At 46.7% G+C, this 19,437-nt stretch overlaps 1 protein-coding gene across 1 annotated transcript in view; it reads left to right on the forward strand.

Moving 5' to 3' along the window:
* GRID1 (glutamate receptor, ionotropic, delta 1) overlaps positions 1-19,437 on the forward strand; it is a 786,384-nt gene that overhangs the window by 442,463 nt on the left and 324,484 nt on the right. Inside the window, exon 8 of the mRNA XM_011950437.1 lies at positions 14,405-14,458. Coding sequence (XP_011805827.1) covers positions 14,405-14,458 — 54 coding nt within the window. The remainder of the gene's footprint in view (positions 1-14,404; positions 14,459-19,437) is intronic.

Here is a 19,437-nt window from a genome sequence, read left to right on the forward strand (position 1 = left end):
TATTTCTGAGGAAGAATTAATATTCACCTATTCTATACTAAGTGAAGCTATCAATCAATATTATAGCAAAGTTAAAAAAAATTCATACATGTAAATACTCAAAAACATATACCCTGTGAATCTACTTAAGAAATTACTATGGTAGGATGGGCTTCAGAAAAAAAAAAAATCAAAACACACAAAAAAAGATAAAAGTAAGCACAATGGTAGTTACAGAGAATCCAATCAGCAGAGCAGAAAGGAAGTCTCATGACAGCCCCTGCTCATCCATCTGGAGACCAATTGGTCCACACAAGGGAAGGGAGAGAGCTGGAATGGGCTGTCTCCAGGGTTTAAGGAAATGGAAAGCTTATTTTGTTGTGTTGAGCATTTGGAAAAGTACGTTATATTATAAATATTATATAATATATAACTACAAATAACTGTAAATATAAATAAAAATTTTGTGGTTATAAGTAACTACAAGTCAGAGCAATTGCTAATGCAAAAACACAAAAGTTGTATAAGCAAGGAAATAATATAATCATAGTCTACTGTTTGGTTTATTAGTGAATAGTATCATAATCATAATGGAGTCAATACATTTGATTTAATTTACAAATTGTGATATAGCTAGATTGGAAATACTGGGAAGGGAAATGAAAGGATGAGAGGATTGAGAGACTTAAGTCCTCTCTGCAGTATCAGGAAGATAACAGATAGTGCTAAAGTTGATCAACCAAGTATAGCAGTATGAACATGATTAAATATGATTAAGAAACATGGAAGTAAATCCCAAAGAAACAGATGAAAGAGTTATAAGTGTTTTTCTCTGGGGAGCAGGACTGGGAGTGGCATTAGGACCAGGGACTGCCATTTTTCAATAGAAGGCTTTTAATTCTGCCTTTTAAAAATTATGATTTAGTATAGAATAATAGGCTTAGAAACTATTGTCTATAATTGTCACATTGTGCTTTGAAATTACTCAGTTTATTCTCCCTTTTAAAACATTTGATTATACTCTTATTCGGCACATGGCTCTTACCAGTTTTTTATATTCGGATTTTAAAAATAAATATTATTTTCCCTATTGTTTGTGTAAAGTTTTAGAACAGAGTTAATAAGAAATAAAAATAATTTATTCAAATGACACTGGTCAACTCACAGCGGTGGACTGAATACTGGAGAACTAGACCCAGAAAGCCATGGGAGGCTGCATGGAACAGATGTGGCTGAGGTTACCCTGGGTCAGTCTGGATAAGACCATCAGTGGACCCCAACACTGCTGTTCTCGTGGGGAGTGAGTTAGACCTTTGAGTCACTGTCTCAGGATTCAGGGGGATCTGCTGTGCTAAGCCTAGGTCCTATGCTGGCCTTGCACACAATGGGCATCTCCACACACCAAAGACTCCCTGATACAGGGTAGACAAAATCCTACAACTGTTTCTCACACACCCCCATGTGGGACACCCTTTCCTTTTCTCCCAAATGACTGGATTCCTCAAGCTATTGGGAACCTGCCCCCATAGCATTTTCAAATACATTGAGGCCCAAGCATCAGTCTTGTCTATCAATCTCCCAGACTTTTCAGATGAAAAAGCAATGGAACCCGGGGAGTTTAAAAGCAAAAGAGAAAAAGCAAGAGCTAGGTTCGTAGTCCTTTTCACATATATTTCCCTGGTTGATCAAACAGGGTGCTAGTCTGATAAAGTTTACCTTCGCTCACGATCTAAGGTAAAGAGGGTAATGTTGGAAGACAAGAAGAGGTTCCAAAGTATTCTGAATGGTTTGTGTAGAGCAGTGAACTGATTCTAACAACATGACATTCACAATGATAAAGATGAAGGCTTCCAGTGAGGCTGGGAAACCCCCTGAACCAGTACAGAGAATGTAGGTGTATGTGTGTGTATGTAACTCATAATTTTAAAAATACATTCCTGGGGCTTGAAAGTGGGGCCACTGGGTGTGAGCTGTGCTGTCCCCAGGAATGTGGAAGCTCCGCAGTAGCGAAGCAATCGTGGTGCAAGGGGAAAGGGAGCTTCCTGTCCTGCCACTTTCGGCACGGTTCCCAGCCTTCACAGGTCACCAGTTCTGCAGCTGGAGTGACTTGGTGTCTGCAGGCCAAGCCTGTCAGTGCCGATTCCCACACTGGAGGACGGGGACTCTGCAGGCTGCCTTGCTGCTGCATAACCTGCCTTGTCCTTGCGGACCTTTCCCTTTTGCCTGAGTGAAGCCCTTGCCCTATCCCTGTCTGCTCCTGTGATTACTCAACTCTCCCAAACTATGTATTTATGTAAGTGTTTTAGAGATGCAATCTTGCTATATTGCCCAGGCTGGTCTCAAGCTCCCAGCCCTAAACGATCCTCCACCTCTGTCCCAGAGCAGCTGGATCACAGGTGTAAGCCACCATACCTGGTCTCTCCCAAACTGTTAAGATTGTCCTCTCCAGCTTCCTGCTGCCTGAGGAGTTTAGCAGGATGAATCGTCATCTTCCTCATTGAGCCTATCCAGCGTCTGTCTTTATGCAGCTGCATCTGGAAGTCACGTCAAGTTTCTTTTTCTCCTTGTACCTCACTCAGTTTTCAACCTATGACCCCATCCCGTCAATGTTTTCTTTCTAAACACTTTAAGCTCCATCCTTTTCTTCCTGGGCCAATGCCTCATACCCTGTTCTGGTCCTCATTGCCTCTTTTCTGGACTATTCTAACTACTTTTCATCAGATTTTTTAAATGCTCTCACTTGTTAAATTCACCTCCACATGGTCAGGCTGGCCTATCTGGAATCCAGATCTGACCATACTCTTCCATCCTAACTTCCTTCCATGCATGCCCAAGGCTGCAGGTCCGTTTACCTGACTCTGTTCCTGTTGCAACCTCAGTGTCCTGTGAAATATTGATGTGTTTCTTGAACAAAGAAAGTGAATATTCTGGGGAGATTCATTTGATAAATAAACTGTGGGTTCAGCCAAGTTTGACAAGTTTCTGTAAAAAGAGGACTTGTCTGTTTAGTATGCTTTGTCATTCTCAAGCTGGAGATATAAATGCAGTGTATCTCCAACTTTCCCACAGATTTTTTTTTTTTTTTTTACAAGAAACTTTTAATTGTCTCCTAAGACCCTCCCATTCTGTGGAACACAATCTGGAAACTCTCATTTTATGGGGTAAAAGCCAGGCTCTGCTGCCTGGCAGAAGACCCTGTTGACTGGGACCTGGCAGCATTTCAGGTAATAACTCACGCCTCATGTCACTGATCCTCCCACCCCGGGTATTAAACCATGGGGTGACCAACAGTAGAGATGCATCATGTGCACATTTAACTCACAGTCCATGGGTTCTCAGGCCAGATGATGCCACATCTGCCTCAACGGGCAGTAGGCATAGTGAAACCTGACATAGTTTGTGTGCCAGGACCTGCTGGGGAGAGTGCGCGCATGTCTCGAGGGTTTCTCACAAGGTCAGCTTGCCTACACACTTCCTGTCCTAACTTGCAAGGCAGGAAGAGCTTCCAAAGTGGTCTGAGCATTTGAATTACAGCAGTGGCCTGAGAGAACAGGGCTAGGTAAGTGGGTGATGATTTAGTCAATACACTCAGGGAAGAAAATGAAGCTCTAATTGAGGGCTGTAGAGAAATAGTGATTGATAAAGGTTAGGGGAACAGACACAGCGTTCTTTATACAAATGATGTTTTCTGTACCGTTTCATATCCATGAATTAAGAAATCTTTATGGCTAATTTTGTCTAATTGATTTTTGCCTCATCTGGTAACTTTAGATTCAAATCCTCACTCACACGATGTGACGGTGTGGCTCCACCACCGTCCCTACAAATCGAATGCCCTTTCACATCTCCAGGCTTCTGCACACTGTCTCCTTAGAAGCCCTGTATTACAGAGTTTTCTCTCTAAGCCATGTCATTCTGTGGGTGGGGCCTTTTCAGGTGCTTTGTGCTGGCATTGGGGCGGGCGTTGGGCAGGTGGGCCTCACCCCTGAGGACTAAGAGCAGGCATCTTTGGTTTCTGATTCTGTTTCTACCTTCTATAAGGGCCAAATGCAATTTCCTGGCTTACTGTGAGGTCCCAAGAGCTCTGGGCAAAAACTAAGCTCCTGACCATTCCCAGGTCTGGGACCAAACTGCATGGGCGCTTTGTGCTTGGAGAAGGGCTGTCTTAATGGTTGTGAAGCAATTTACAATGTGGATGCTAAAAATAGATTCCTTCTCCCCACATTCTCTTATTGCTGAATTTGCAATATCCTCTCTTCCTTACTCCCTAAGATCTCAGAGCCTCCCCCCCACCCGCCCCATGGTCTCTCAGTCACTTTCTGTGGAACCAGAGTCCCAAATTGAGTACTGAGGTGGCCAAGGTAAGAGGTAAGCAACGGTTTATGCCCCAGCTGTCGCACCATTCATCTCCCCTCCCCCACTGCACTGGCCACCTCCCCTGGTTTTCCCATGTCACAAATCCAGAGACTTGTTTCCTGACAATTTCTGGGCCAGGAGTTCCTCCCTAGCACCATGAGGTAGAGGAAGCTTATGTCTCCAGAACTAAAAAGCAGATATTTTTCTTTCTAGTCCATTCTCAAAAAGTCAGGCTCATAAAAAAGAATACAAATTATACTCAGCAGCTCTTATCAGCTTGGTAAAGAATTGCTGCTTTCAACTTTATTGCCTTAAAAAGAATTCACATGTTTCCATCTTTTAAAAAAAGATTTGGGTTGAGGGAAGGAATTAGATTCATGTGCAGAAGTGGCTTGCCTGAGCATGATTTGAAGGGGTCACGGCATTAACCTTGAACGCTGATGCTTTAATTGAACAGCTGGGAAAGTGTAGCTATTCTCCCAGCGGATGTCCCCGCTGTGGGTCAGGGGCTCTGAGACTGACAGCTGCACTGGGAGGGAGGGACTCTCCTGTCCCAAATGGCTCCACACCCTCCTTCAGCAGTATCTGATGCTGTGGCCCCTGGAGTTGGTCTTTGGATGCAGGCAGCAGCTTCTCAAACTCCAGTATGGACATGAACGTACTGGAGGGAGGAGAAAACATTTCTAAACAGTTTTGGACTTTGCTTGTATTTGAAAATCACTTGAAGCTGGAGCTGAACGGCAGAGTGTATGAGAAATGGCTCAGCACAGCCATCTGCACCCCAGGGCCATGTCCCTGTCCTCAGGGACCGAGTCATGAGATTGTTCACAGTGCACGCTGCAGAGGCTGGTGGCTTACCCCCGCCAAACCAGACTGAGCATAAATAATCTCAGAAGTGATTTGTTCCACTGTACATCCAGGTCCTCAAAAGGGGTTGTGTGACAGCATCCATGTGGCCAAAGGCCTGAATGTCTTGCTCCTCTGTGAGACAAGATTGGACAGAAAAGCTGGGCTCCGTTGCCTCCCATCAGGACATAGCCTGAATGCCTGTAAGAGTGAGGACAAGGGGGGCCTTATTTGGTTTCTGTGCCCTCCAGGTGGCAGGGAAATTATGGACCATTGATTAAAATCCAAGTATCCATTGGCTAATACTCATTGGTGCCGCCTGGCTTCACTTCTCCAAGTTGATCTTATTAAACAGATCGTGCCTGCGAGCAGGCTCCATTTCATTTTTCTGCTGATATTAACGTTTCCTTATAAATTGTCCACATGTAGCATATTCTCACTTTTTATTATAGTAAATTGCACTCCCTGCACAGCCTTGGAACTTGCCTCTATTTCATCTGAAGGATCCACAAATGATCTGTAATGAATCTTCATTCCCCCGGGGCTATGAGAGGGCGCTTCTGCCATCCACATGAACAGGGAAGGCAGTTCAGACTGGCTGTTGAGCTCAGACTTGGTCAACAAGAAGGACTGAGGCCAGAGAGGTCTAATGATTTATTAGAATTTTTTCACATCTATCAGAATTTTACATGAATTTAGTCAATTATGCTTTCTTTCTTTCTTGTTATTCCATAGCAACATAATAGTTTTTCAGAGATCTGAGCCAATGTCCAAAAAGTCTAATGCTGAACACTCTCTCTTCCAGTGTACTCTCTTTCAGTAATATCTTTTTAAATCTCACTGATTGACCCAACTAGTCCAGCACTTACTATGCTGTTAGGTATGATATATGGGAACTAGCATCAGGAGGATCAACACTCAGTCCAAATGAAGAAACAATTGTATCCTGGAGGAAAAGCTCTAGAATTTGATCATGTTTCCATCAGCTCCTAAAAGTCACGGCATCTTGCATTCATCCACTTTAAGGTCACTTTGTTTCTTTCTCAGATCTTCTCAGATGTGTAGAACGGTGTGTTATTTGCAAATACAGTCTGCAGTCACTTTGCACGGCACAATGTTAACCAAAAATCAAATGTATAATCAAGTTTGTGCAAAGCGAGGACACTAGTTCGATATGCACAGATTTTGGTTACCACAATACCATGCACCATGCAAAGCACAGGTCACCTGTACATTCATGTTCTTTTTAACTGTAGTAAGGTTTCTATTTATGCTCCCGGCCTTCCTTCTACTCAGTCCCAGGAATGTGAATCACCTATTCATTCATTCTATAGGCACATTTTGAAGTTCACTGTCTGCCAGGTGCTGTGTCCCACAAATGGCTTCGTGGTAATTAGACCAGGCTTTGGCCTCCAGGAGCTCATTTCCTAGTAAGGGACCAGAGGCTATCCCCATAGGCAGAAAAATCCTTTGGCAATCAGAGGTGCACATGATCCAGGAATTTTGAAAGGAGGTGACAGGAAACTCTGGAAACCAGGATCAGACTTTGCAGAAGCCCCTGTAGCTCTCTAGGCCCCCACTATCCAGTCACCACTATCCCTGTCACCTGAATCACCTTCTGGTTTAGCTGTTGTTTTTGCACTAAACGCCTATGAAAGGCGCAGAGATTGAGTTTCGTCTTTTCTTGGTGCCCAAGTCAGTGGAACATGGTAGAAACCATATGGGTTTTGCATTGGAAAGGCCTGGTTACTCTGACTTTCTAGGAGACTTTGGGAAAATAACTTCATCCTTCTGAGCCTGGGCTTTTCCATTTGTAGGCTGCAGTTCAGTAGCTTCTTTCAGTGGGCCGTTGTGAGGGCTCAGGGAGGGATCGTGTATAGAGGGCTTAGCTCAGGGTCTGGGTTGGATGAGGTGTTCTGTAAATGCCAGCGATTGCCCCCAGCCTGCAACCAGCCTTCCACTCCAGCCTTTCCCAGCCAGTGCCTTCCCTGAGCTCCTAAGTGTCAGGTTCAGCTTTCTCCCAGCAAAACAGCCCTCTTAAAGGCCTCCCCCAGAGCTGTGGTTTAGCGCTTCACAGGGTAAATTCTACGCCTTTCTCAGATGGCTTTGCTAGAGCCAGGAGGGATTGCCTTGTCTCCACCATCCTTCAGTGACCTGAGTCCATGCACTCCCCCATGTTCAACTGCTTTTCCCTGTGCCCAGATGGGGTGTTTCCTGTTCCTGCCAAGGGTGGGGGCCTTGGGCTTCAAGGATCCTCCAGCAAAGAGATGGGTGAGGTGGGAATAGATGACCGTCAGGAGGGGCTGACTCCTGGGAAAGGCTTGGGAGAAAACACTGGAAAAGAGACCTTCTGGGATCTAAGATTCCCCAGTGGAATCTAAAAATAAGGATGGAGCCAGAATTAGGAGTCGTGGGAGGTGAAGAGAACTTCAGGGCAGTTTTCTGGTGAACACAAAGACCGAAGAGGCTCCAGAGAAAAGACTGGGGCAAGGAGAAGTAGCTGAGCCAGCATCTTGGGACGTTTTCCCAAGCAGGCAGGCCCCCAGGAGGCAGAGGGTAGCTGAGAAAGTTCTGTGATAACTGCTCTTTAGGGGTTTCCTCATGCTTCCTGGCATAACTTCTGAAACTTGGGCTTCATGGTGTCTGCTTTGCTGATTTCCTTTTAAACGGGCTCTTCAAATAATCCATCCTCCTGCAGCTAGCTACGCCCCTTCCTTGCAAATGGAGGGGCGTTGCGCTCCCGCATGCTTTGGAGGGGTGATATTGCACAGAGAGCATTGTTCTTAAATGACATGTTGTGGCAAAGGCAGCGGTGGGCCTTTAACGTGAGCTCAATATCTGTCCTTGGGAAAGTGCCAGGCCCTGGACTCCACGGGGGGAATGTTCTCAAATGTTAGAGTTGGGGTTTTAAAAAGATGCTAATTGCTGACAAGCTTCCATTATCTCAGGCTCCCAGTGTTGGGGGGATGCCTAGATAAGTGGTCAACAATTAACACATACATAAGTAATTGGTGGCATTTGCACTTTGTAAAATAAATCCTCAGCGATGTTATTGGAAGGCTTCCATGTGGAGGTTTTTTTCACTCCATTTACTATTCCTTTAGGCCAAGATAAAGAGAAACAGTCTCACACTTAAGAAATGCAAGTGGGATAATGGTCTCAGGCTTATGAGGACAGGTTAACCTGGAGAAGGACAGCACTGTGACTTGTAATGATGTTTTCTTAGATATGAGAAGAAAGACCATTTTGTTCCCATTGTTACGGGGCCGGGTTCAGACCCAAAAGCTTTTTCAGACAGTTATCTGGGGCTTTTGGAGAGCAACATGACCAAAAGAAAGAACACAGGCTTTGGAGACAGTTGGGCCAGAGTTCAAATCTAACCTCTGCTGAGTACTGGCTAAGGGACCTTTTGCAAGATACGAGTCTAGATTGAGGTCTCAGTTCCCCACCTGTGAAGCAGGGATAAGAACACTGCATAGCTTGTTAGGTTGTTGGGAGTAAATGAGGTGTGTGGGTTGTGAAGCAGAGGAGATGTTGTATTGAAGTATCTTGGGGGGTGGTTAATAAAAGCAAGCTCTTGTCGCCCTTGGAAATGTCTCCAACTTAGTCTTGAGGGAAAAGCCAAGGACACAGAGGAAGGGGCCCCAGGCTGGAGATGCCTCCTCCAGTGTGTTCAGCCTCACTGTTTTCTCTACTTCCTTCGAGGCTCTTGGATGTTAGAACTGATCCTCACTACTGTTTGGTCCAGGGGCAGCTGTCAGCTCTCCCCATCACAAGTCTAGGAGAGCCACCTCCGCCCTTGACATTCATGTCAGTGCTCATGGACTCCTTTCTGTGCAGAGTCTGTTTGGAAGCTGGGAGCCAGCGCTTGGCCCACATCTATTTCCCTATGAAAATCATGAGATCAGGGTGGCCAGAGCAGGACCCAAATGTCCTCTGGCCCTCAGTGGGCCTGCAGAATGGCCTGTTGGTGTCCTGTGTCACTTACAACTCAGCTCTTAGGCATCACTGGGAAAAGGCATCTAAGGTTCAGATTGGGGCTGTTGCTCTCGAGCAGGGAGACACATTCCCTTCCACAGTCAGTCGACTCCCCCAGTGTGGGAATAACAGCCGCCTTCGGCCTCCTTTAGCTGGAGTTTGCCTATAACAGCACACTTTTCTTTCCAGAGGGTGGAATGTGGGTGTCAAGATGTGGATGTACACACAAGTCAACACACGTGTGGACACTTAGCTGTTCCTTTTACCCCTGGCTGACTGTGCCCAGCCTCCCAGCTATCTCATGCGCTGGTCACCACCATCAGCATCTGCTATCTCCTCCATTCAAAAGAGGCTAGAAGAGAAGTCAGCTGGATGCTTTGCAACTTCTTACATCCTTAACTCTTCTTCTGAAGTTCTATGTTTGCCAATGTATGATGGCCACAGGAGCCAGGCAGACTGGCCCAGTGGTTTGACTAGGTCTCGTGGGATTCACAGCAACTTAGAGGGGTGCAGGCATCTGGCCACTGCAGCAATTCCTTTCGGCTTATTGGGCCCTAGTTCCCAGCTCCCACAGGGTTTGTGTCCCCCAGCCACAGTGTCTAATTTCAGGAGAGAAGTCTAACTGCAGACTGCAGGGAATCAGCCACCCCACCTGCTGGGAGCCCACCCTGAGCAGGAGGCCACCTCCCCTCCCCTCCCCACCCACAGGGTACAGGGGCTGCCCTTTGCTTGTCTGACTGGGTCATCACTTCTCTGCTGATGCCCACAGCATTATGCAGCTCAATCCACACTGTGGCCAAGATGGTAGGGAAGCACCACGTCCTGCTGCCTTGAAAGGGAGCACATGGAGGTGGCAGTGCCCATCCCTTTTCAAAGCTGTGTTGATTGTTGGTCTTTTTGCCACTGGTATCTCCATGATGGCAGAGATGAGGTTCCTGGTTCACTCCCCTACCCAGGAGAATTGGGATGGCCTGTTGGGGTTGGGTGGGCTCTGTCTGTTGAATGAAGGAAGGAATGAATGAATGAGGGATTACGCACTTGTACACATTCAAAAGAGACCATCGAATCAAGACCAGGCTGGAGACTCCAGTAGAGGGAACGAGAGGAACTTTGTGCTGACCATCTTTAGTGAGCTCCTCCCTGGGCTGGAAGTGTCACCTGTAATTTCATTTGACTCTCACAATAACCCTAAGTGGGAGGTGTTTGTCTTGAGTTGGGTTCACAGAAGTAGATGTGGAGATGAATTTTTTTGTATGACAATGGTTTATTAAAAGTTATGGGGAATTTAAAAAAGAAAGACAGCAGGGGAGTGGGGACTTGGAACAGGAACATAAAGGAAGCCAAACAAGGTGATTTTGGCTCCACCCTACAGAGGAATTCTGGAAACAGCTGAGATCACACTCTGGAGAAGATCACACTCCCTCCATTAGGGAGCAAGGCAGCTGGGATTTGTTTTCGTGGCACTCTGGGTCCCTGGTTAGGGGCGTGCATTCCAAGCCACCGTGAGTGCCAAGCAGGGTTCAGGCAGCCTGAATTGGGGGTGTTGGCTGTTGGGAGTGAACACACATGCTGAGTCAGTGTAATAAAAAATGCTAACAAGATTCACAGGGACTGTGGGCAGAGCCCCCTGTAGCACTGTTGGTATTCAAATGCCTTATGGGTGTGGAAACTACAGCTCAGAGAAGTGAAAAGGCTCACCCAGGAGCACTCAGCCAGGAAGTGGCAGAACTGGGATTCCAATGCACTCTGCCTGCCTGCTGGAACTCTCCATAGCGTTCTCACTCTGCAGACGAAAGGGAGGACTTACCTCTACCTGCTGCAGATGTAGCTGGAGAGGAAAAGGGAAAGGGCGGCACTTAGAAGGGGAATTAGTGGTGCTGGGAGGGACATTGCCCACTGGGGTGTGAGCATTTAGGATTCTTCCCACAGAGCTGGCAGCCCTCCAGTAATTGCTGGAGTAGCGTGGGGTGATAGAGGACAGGGGGAGGCAGGCAGTGTTCCTGCTAAATCTGCTATAGCTTCTCCTTCTCTCCATCTATCTCAGCCTCTGTGTGAGTGGCACCCTCCGGAAAAGGCTGCAGAAAAGCACTATTTATCTCCATGTGGGGAAAAGAGGCTTAACAAATTAGCTGATGCTTAATTGGTGAGGAAAAGTAGGACAGAAAAGTTGACCAGTTGTCCCATGAGGTTTTCTGATCAATTGTCTCCACCAATATCTTCCCTGCATGGGTCTGATACTAGGTGGAAGTACTTCTTAGGGTGGCCAAATCTCCCACCCACTCCCTGGGGTCTCCCAGAATCAGGTTGTCTGCAGTGCTGGCTTCTTCCAGGACAAGCAGAGAACCTCTCACCTGCACAGGTATACTCAGACCTTCAGATTCACAGAGCTGCGTATTCTGAAGCAGGACTCTTAGGCCCTGAAGCCAAGAGGCAGGGTCAGAGCTCTGAAACAGCACAGGATCTCAGACACAGCACAATTATCAGTGAATTAGGATCCCTAGCAGTGAGGCCTGGGGGCCCTCTTTTTTAAAGCTCCCTAGGAGGTTCTTAAACACAGCCAGACTGGAGAATCATTGCTGAAGAATGTCAGTGCATGATAACGCTTTACTTCTCACAAATGGTCAACCTTCTTAGATACATTGCACTGTAAAGAGAGTACTGCTCACCTTCTGCTCAGGCACTTCCTGGGATGGGACGTCGCTACTCCTGAGACATCCCATTTCATCTTGAATGACTTGAAAAGTCAGAAAGTTGTCTCCTATATTGAATTGATATCTGCCTCCCTGATTATGGGAGCCATTGGCTCTAAGTCAACACTCAGAAGATGCACAGAGCAGTTCCAATCTCTCTTGCACATGACAATTTAAAGATACCTGTATTATCCCACCTCTAAGCTTCCCTGATCACTTTAACTGTCCCTCTTCATGACGGGGCTATAGTGTGCATTGTCCTTCATCAAGTGGGGCGACCTGGTTAGGTCCATCCCCCAAGGGGTGGAACAAACTCCTGCCACACCCTCGTTTCCATGAGTTGAGCTAGAGGTGAGCTAGAGCCCATCGATGTGCTTTTACATACCTTGGGAGACAGGAAAGGGCAAGTGTTATCTACATTTTATGAAGGAACAGAGACCAGAGTGGTTAAGTGACAGCTGGGTGGAGGCAGTCCCCTTTGGTTTTTCCTCAAGAGTGTTGTTTTCAAACTTCATTTCCCCATTTGCCCTTCTGCTCCTGGAAACTGAGTGTAGGGCTGTGAGTTCGGCCTTGCTAAACCACATGTCTTTAGATTCAGTTCAGTGTTCCAGCCACTGAGATGTTATGACATCCTCCCAGATTTGCATCTGTGCACATTTGATAAGAGTATTGCCAGTGTCCTCTACATGAGTGTCAAGGAAATGTTGAACTGTTGGCAATCGAGGTGAGCTAGAGCCCAGTGATGTTCTCAGAGCATTCTCAGCCCACCCTGTCTCCACTTCTCCCTCCACCTCTTCATCAGTGCTTCCAGGCTTTTGAAGGCCTCCCTGAAAGTCTGCGTGTTGACAGGAGAGAGGCTCTGGACGGGGTGGCTGAGACTCCACCCTGAAGTGTTCTCCTTCCTCTACCCTGACTAAAGGTTCCTTTGAGCTTTGGCTCTTCAGCCCTTGAAGCTTCTCTGGAGAAAGCCGGGTTAACTGAGTTTGTAGAAAGGGGTGGAAAGTGTCTTCAGGATACAGCCTTGCAGCATACCCAGGTACATGGCTTAGCATCTCTTGAAGCCTCCTTTCTTTCCAGCGCAAAAGAGAGGCACCCTGTACATGACAGTTTGCAGGCTGCAGCACCATGCAGACCTAGGGTCACTGGTGGGGTCGTTGGCACAGGCCCTGACACCTCCATGCCTCATTTGTTGGGAGTGAGGCAGATCTCTATGTACTGATGAGGAAAGATATTCATGTTACATTGAGAAATCAAAAACTAGAGTCTTAACTGGATGTGTATTTCATGGTCTGATTTTAATGAAAACACTTGTCTGATATCTATTTGTAGCTATTTACTTGCAGAGATAACTGTAAAATCTTCTAGAAGGTGACACCTCAAACAATGTTTAGAGAGTAAATATGGAGGGATAAAGGGGGAATTTTCACTATGGCAGCATATTTTTTTTAAATGGGATGGGATGATGGGATGTTGAACATTTTTATTTTTTTGCATTTTTTTCGATAACAGGAATAATAAAATTACATTTCAAACAAAAAAACAGGACTCCAATCTGATAGCTCTTGTCCAGGTTCATAGTCGGCCTGGCTCAGTGCCCAGGCTCAGCAAGCACTTGGCACCTGCTCACGGGATGTATTCATACGGGACATGCTTGGAAACCATCAGTCTCTTCCAATTCTTCCAATCTGTTGGCTTTCCAATTGAAGGAGAGGGAAAGCACTCATAAACACATACAGGAAACAAAATAATTAACTGAATTCTGTCTGCCTTGGCCTTCCACTTCATTTGCATAATCAACAATGTTTACTGAATACCTGCTGTGTGCCGGTTACAGCTATTGGGACACAGCTGTGACCTAGGAGATGTGGCCTTTGACATAATGGCAGAGGAGATAGACAATAAGAAATATTCTGGCAGAGGAGATAGACAATAAGAAATAAGTAAACTGATAGCCATTCAAGCACAAAGATGGCAAGTGCCATAAAGAAACAGAACAAAACACTGTAATAGAGAGTTACAAATGGGGCTATGGCCCAGGAACTAGAAAGAGCTTTATTCTGTGGATCCTAAAGAACTGAAGGAAGCTGGGAGCCCCAGAGCTGCTGTGAGCTGCTGTCTTCCTAAATGTCACTCAGTACAGCTGGACTAGACAAGCCCCCATAAATCCCTCATTCCAGTTTCCTGATTCTGCAGCCTGGAGTAATGATAACACTCATCCCTTAGGCGCCCCAGCAGAAAGGTGTTTGCAGGCATTCCTAGGGAAGGGAGGCTGTACCTGTGCCTGTGACCCTGTGCTGCCTGCAGGAACCCAAGCATCTAATCTTGCTCTGGGCTGGTGCAGGAGAGCGTGGAGGGAGAGCAGGAAATCAGATGTCTGTGTTCAGATGAAGCTTCTTGCAGCTAAGGCAGCCAGAGCAGGCCCCAGGGGGATGGCATGTTTTGTGAGGAAAATATTCTCTAAGAACAATGTTTATAAAACTCTGTCTCGGCAATCATCCTGTGTCTGCCAGCTTCTGTCTTGCTTCTGTTCATGTTCGTTCTTTTTCTCTCTGCAGGCCGTGGAGACCAACCTGGCTTCCAAGGACAGCCACTGGGTCTTTGTGAATGAGGTAAGGGCTCTAGAAATGTGATGAGCACAGCCTAGACTGAGCCCCCGGCCCCTTGGTAAAGCTCAGCATGATCCTTTTGGGTTCAATTCTGACTTAGGGGGCTGTCATGAATCCTGGGGCTCCACCTAGCCCAGGCAGGAGCTCAAAGAGTTGAACTTGACCTAACAGGGTGCTCACCTGGCAAGTGAGAACCAGAGAAAGAATCCTGACCCGGGTCCATGAGGAAGTCAAAAGTCAGAGGGCAGTGGTGACAGGGATGAGGCGTGCTAGGTGAGGTGAGGCAGCCAGTGGGAGCCAGGGGCTGGAGCAATTAGGGCAGGTCATGAATTGGGATGCAGAGGCGGTGGGGCAAAGGAATGAGTAGGGGAGGAAGGCTGAATTTCATGCAGGATGGTAAGGGTGTGCATGAGTGTGAGCGAGAGTGTGTATGCAGGGTGTGCACATGCATGCGAGAGTGTGAATCCAGGTGTGTGTGTATGTCTGTGTTAATGGTGTGTGTGTGTGTGTTTATGAGTTGTGTGTGTGGATGTGTCTGCATGAAGGTGTGTGTGTATATATGTGTCTGCGTGAAGGTGTGCGTATATATGTGTCTGCGTGAAGGTGTGTGTATATATGTGTGTGGATGTGTTTGAGTGTGTGGCAGGTATGTGCATGCATGTGCAAGTGTATGTGTGTGTGTGAGCGTGTGCATGTGTAAATGAGTGAATGTGTGTGTGGCTGTGCATGTACAAGAGTGTGTGTGTGTCTTTGTGTGTGAATTGTATGTGTTGAGTGTATGTACCGGGGTGTGCATGTGCAAATTTCATGTGTGCATGTGTGTATGTATGTGTGTGCATGAGTGTGTATATGTGAGTTTGTGTATGAGTGTGTATATGTGAGTTTGTGTATGTATATGTTTGGGTGTGTATGTATGAAAGTGCATATATCTGTATATGAGTTTGTGTGAGTGCTGTGCTGTGTGAGTTGTATGTGCATGTGTGTTTGTGTGTGCATGTGTGTGTAAGTATGTTTGTGTGTGCAACCAGTACGTGTAGGGATAAGTGTACCCACGTAAAGGGAGTAAATAGGAAGTCTCTCCCATGACTGACCATCCCACCAGCTTGGCCCCAGGGAGGAATGACAACACCAGGGATCATGGTGGCCTGGCCTGCTCTTCATTACTTGTACCCTGTCTGGCCCTGGCCTCTTCTACGCTGGAAATCACACAGCCTAGCTTTCCCAAAGAATCCCCTCTGCCCACATGTCCTTTCAGGAGCACTGACTGGGGTGGCCTGTGTGACCTCAGTGCACTATATTCACTGACAGCAGACTCAGAATGTGTTCCTGGTGCAAGCTTTCATCATGGCTCATCATGGCTATGGCCTTCAGCTGCTCCTAAATTAGCTGATCAATTTCTAATGGCTTCATCTGGAAGATGCAGGTTTATTATGCAGGCAATTCATTCTTTTATGATGTCTGTTTCCCCATTAGTTCTTTGCTAATATGTCTGAAATAGTCTTGGGTGGCTTATTTTAATAATTGTGCAGGTAGTATCAGATTGTAACTACCTGCAAAGTCCACTTTTCATAGATTTCCCTTCATGAATTCACATCTTATTAGCTCCATGTCCACAGACGCCAGTTGGGGACATGTAGTAACTGTCCATTTACCATGGGGTGCAGGTGGTTGTGCTGGTAATTAGAAGGGACATGACCGCCTCCTCCTGTTTTCAGAGCCTGTGAGAGGCTGCCTTGATCCTTGAGAAGTTTGGATTCTCTGGGGTTTGCTCACTTCTCTATGGTTCTTCATAGTCCAGTTTTCTTTGTTCCAAAGAAACGGTGCATTCCTGAAGTCAAATGTCTGATGCTGGTTTTACTTTTTTGATGAAACCTCCAAATTGGTTAGCCAGTGTTTCTCTGTTACCAGTCTTCAAAAGAATTGCTCTGCTTTTACATTCCTAACCTGTTTTCTTTTCTTTCCCCAAATCCCCACCCACCCTCAGGGGCCACCTGTCTGTCCCTCTTGACTCACTCTTCAGGGCTGGAGTTAACTTCAGACTAACCCAGTGTGCGGTGCCCCTAGGGCATTCCATATTGGTAGGCACATTGGCATTACTGGGGCAGCTGGAACCCAGGGCTGAGTGTCATCAGGAGGAGTCAGATATGGGGTATACCTGTTGGAGCCACACTGGAGCGGCTTAGAGAGGATGGCAGTGTTGCACCATGGCCAGCTGTGTACCCTGCGCCAGCCCAGGAGTGCACACGGATGGTGCGAGTATCTCTGAGCTGAGTGTGTCCTCCTCCAAATGTGAGGGACCTCCAGGGAGCCCCAGCTCCCTCCTTTCTTGGCTTCCTTTTCTGTGAGGCAGGGGACAACATCTAATATTTCTTATTTTTATTTTTTATTTTTTGACACTGGAGTCTTGTTCTGTTGCCCAGGCTGGAGTGCAGTGGTACGATCTCAGCTCACTGCAACCTCCGCCTCCCAGGCTCAAGCAATTCTCCTGCCTCAGCCTCCTGAGAAGCTGGGACTATAGGTGTGTGCCATCTCGCCCAGCTAATTTTTGTATTTTTAGTAGGGTGGGGTTTACTATGTTGGCCAGGCTGGCCTCGAACTCCCGACCTCAAGTGATCTGCCCTCCTTGACCTCCCAAAGTGCTGGGATTACAGGCACGAGCCACCATGCCTGGCCAGCTAATATTTCTTAATCACCTACTATGCGCCAGGCACTTGTCACTGCATTTGTTACCCTCCTAGTTCTCATCAACAGCCCAGTGTGGCAGTTATCCTCATTTTGCAGATGGGAAAACAGAGTCTCCAGAGGTTAAATCACTTGCCCAAGGTCATGCAGCTATTAATGGTGTATCTACGATCCTATTTGAGGACCGTCTGGCTCCAAAATTTTTCCATCAAACAGTAACTTCATGCACATGGCCTTGGCAAAGATCCCTAACTCACCGTCAGTGTCTGATTCAGTGAAGCCAGTCAGTGGGGGTCAGGTATGTACACTGACGGGGAATACTCTTGGGCTGGCCTTTGGTGCCAACTCATGGACTTTTTTGAAGTCTTCTATCAGAAGGTAGGGCCTGTTGGAAAGCTTTCACCCAGGCACCCCAGGGTAGCCTCTGGTTAAGGACCGAACGAAGTGTTTTCCAAATTACAGGTAGGCTTATCCTTAGGATCTGGCTATATTCAGGACTACTGTTTCTGGTTTCAGCATGGCCCCAGTTGAACACAAAAGTCCTGTTATTCTTATTACAATGTGATATCATTTTAGGCTTTGCCCAATTTTTAAGCTATCCAAGTATAGAGCCACAGGCAAATGGTTTCCCAGCCACCTTCCTGTTTGTCTTATATAATGACTAGAGATAAAATAAGGGGGAAAAATAAAGAAAAAAGGAGAGTCAGGGGCAGGCATTTACTGGCTCACTTTCCAACATGCTCCAGAATTCAGCTGCTTCACTGGGTCCTTGCCTTCCCACTTGTTGAAACTGCTCCCCACTTCTCTGGATTAAGTTCAGCTCCTCAAACAAGGTCAGGTCTGTGCCTCCCCGACCACCGCAGGTATCTTTGGGGCCTCCAGCATGGCCCGCTAGCTGTGCCCCCCACTCCCTCTCATTCCTTACAGGTTCTGCCTTTCAGTTTCCTTCTCTGTATTTGATTTGTGTTATGCATTTTCCTGGATTCAAAATAAACACTTGAGGGCACATGTTTTTATTTGCTTTCTTTATGCAGTGGTTTTCTAAATACATCTGCCCTCTTTCTGGTGAGTACTGGTGCTACATATTACAGACCTGGTTTATTTGGAGAAGAAACACTTGGATGCAGAGGAAGCCTTGTGTGAGCCCTACTGACAGTTCCTATAGGTCTCTGGGCACCACTCTGGGGACACTGGAGAGCAGATGTGTTTTTAGATCTGCTAAAAGTATTTAAAGAATATTTTAATTGACTGATTAGGTTGCAAATTACCTTAGAGAGGGTAGGGGATTCAAAAGAACTTGTGGAAAACAAAATGAACTGTTAGTCAAGGTGGCCACTGAACTGTGAGTCCCTTGAGGGCATGGCCAGATTCAGCTCATCACTGAATCCTCAATGCCCTGAGCAAGGAATAGATTCTTCAAAGGTTTGTTTGAAGGCAGGTCGATGTACATAGTGTAGAGCAAATTGCATTGACAAGCATTTCCCTGTCTGCCTCAGAGAAAAGACAAAGGCAACAATTAAGTCCTGAGTTTCAGCGACGGAAAGGACCTCTATGGGTCATTCATCAGATGTTGCCAAGTTCAAGCCCAGTCAGCCTTGACTCTGGATGAGGCGGGTGGCTTTTGGAGCCTCTTTAGCAGCTGAGGTAAAATGTTTCCTCTCCACGCATCCTCCAGCAGATGCCAGGAGAGTCAAGGATCCCTGTGGGTCTGGCGTTTTGGGAACTTTGTTCAGGGAATTCTCCCATAGAAAAATCAGTATGACTCTCCAGCCTCTTGAAGAACCAAGGGTGATGGGGATTGAAGCACTCTGTTTGTTGCTGGGCAACTTCCATTGTTACATGAATTCTTCCAGACATTGAACCAAACCACACACATACTTTGGTGGAAATGGTTTAAGGTGCTTAACGGATGATGTGAGTATGCACACATAACCTCTGCACCTGGGTTTTATCAGAGAGTGAGGCTCTAAGAGGTGATCTGTGGGTCAGCAGGGGCCAGGAGGAGGTGACTTCTATAGTCAGCAGGCCCTTGCCACTTCTTCCCGATTGTCAGCGTATGTCGGTGACTCCACATCTCACATCCATTCCAGACCTTGCCCTTGAGCTCCAGATCCAGAGATCCAGCTTGACTCAAGATCCTCTTGTCTTGGCCACTTGGAAGCTCCATCACCAACTCAAACTCAGCGTGTCTCTCTCCAAACTCACCATCCTCCCCAAACCCGGCTCTCTCTTGGTGCTCCTGATCTCAGAGACCACTGTCACCATCCTTCTGGTTGGCTCCTCAGACACAGAAAAGACAA

This window comes from Colobus angolensis, unplaced genomic scaffold (genome assembly GCF_000951035.1).
Source record: "Colobus angolensis palliatus isolate OR3802 unplaced genomic scaffold, Cang.pa_1.0 Scaffold307, whole genome shotgun sequence".
Lineage (NCBI taxonomy): Eukaryota > Metazoa > Chordata > Mammalia > Primates > Cercopithecidae > Colobus > Colobus angolensis.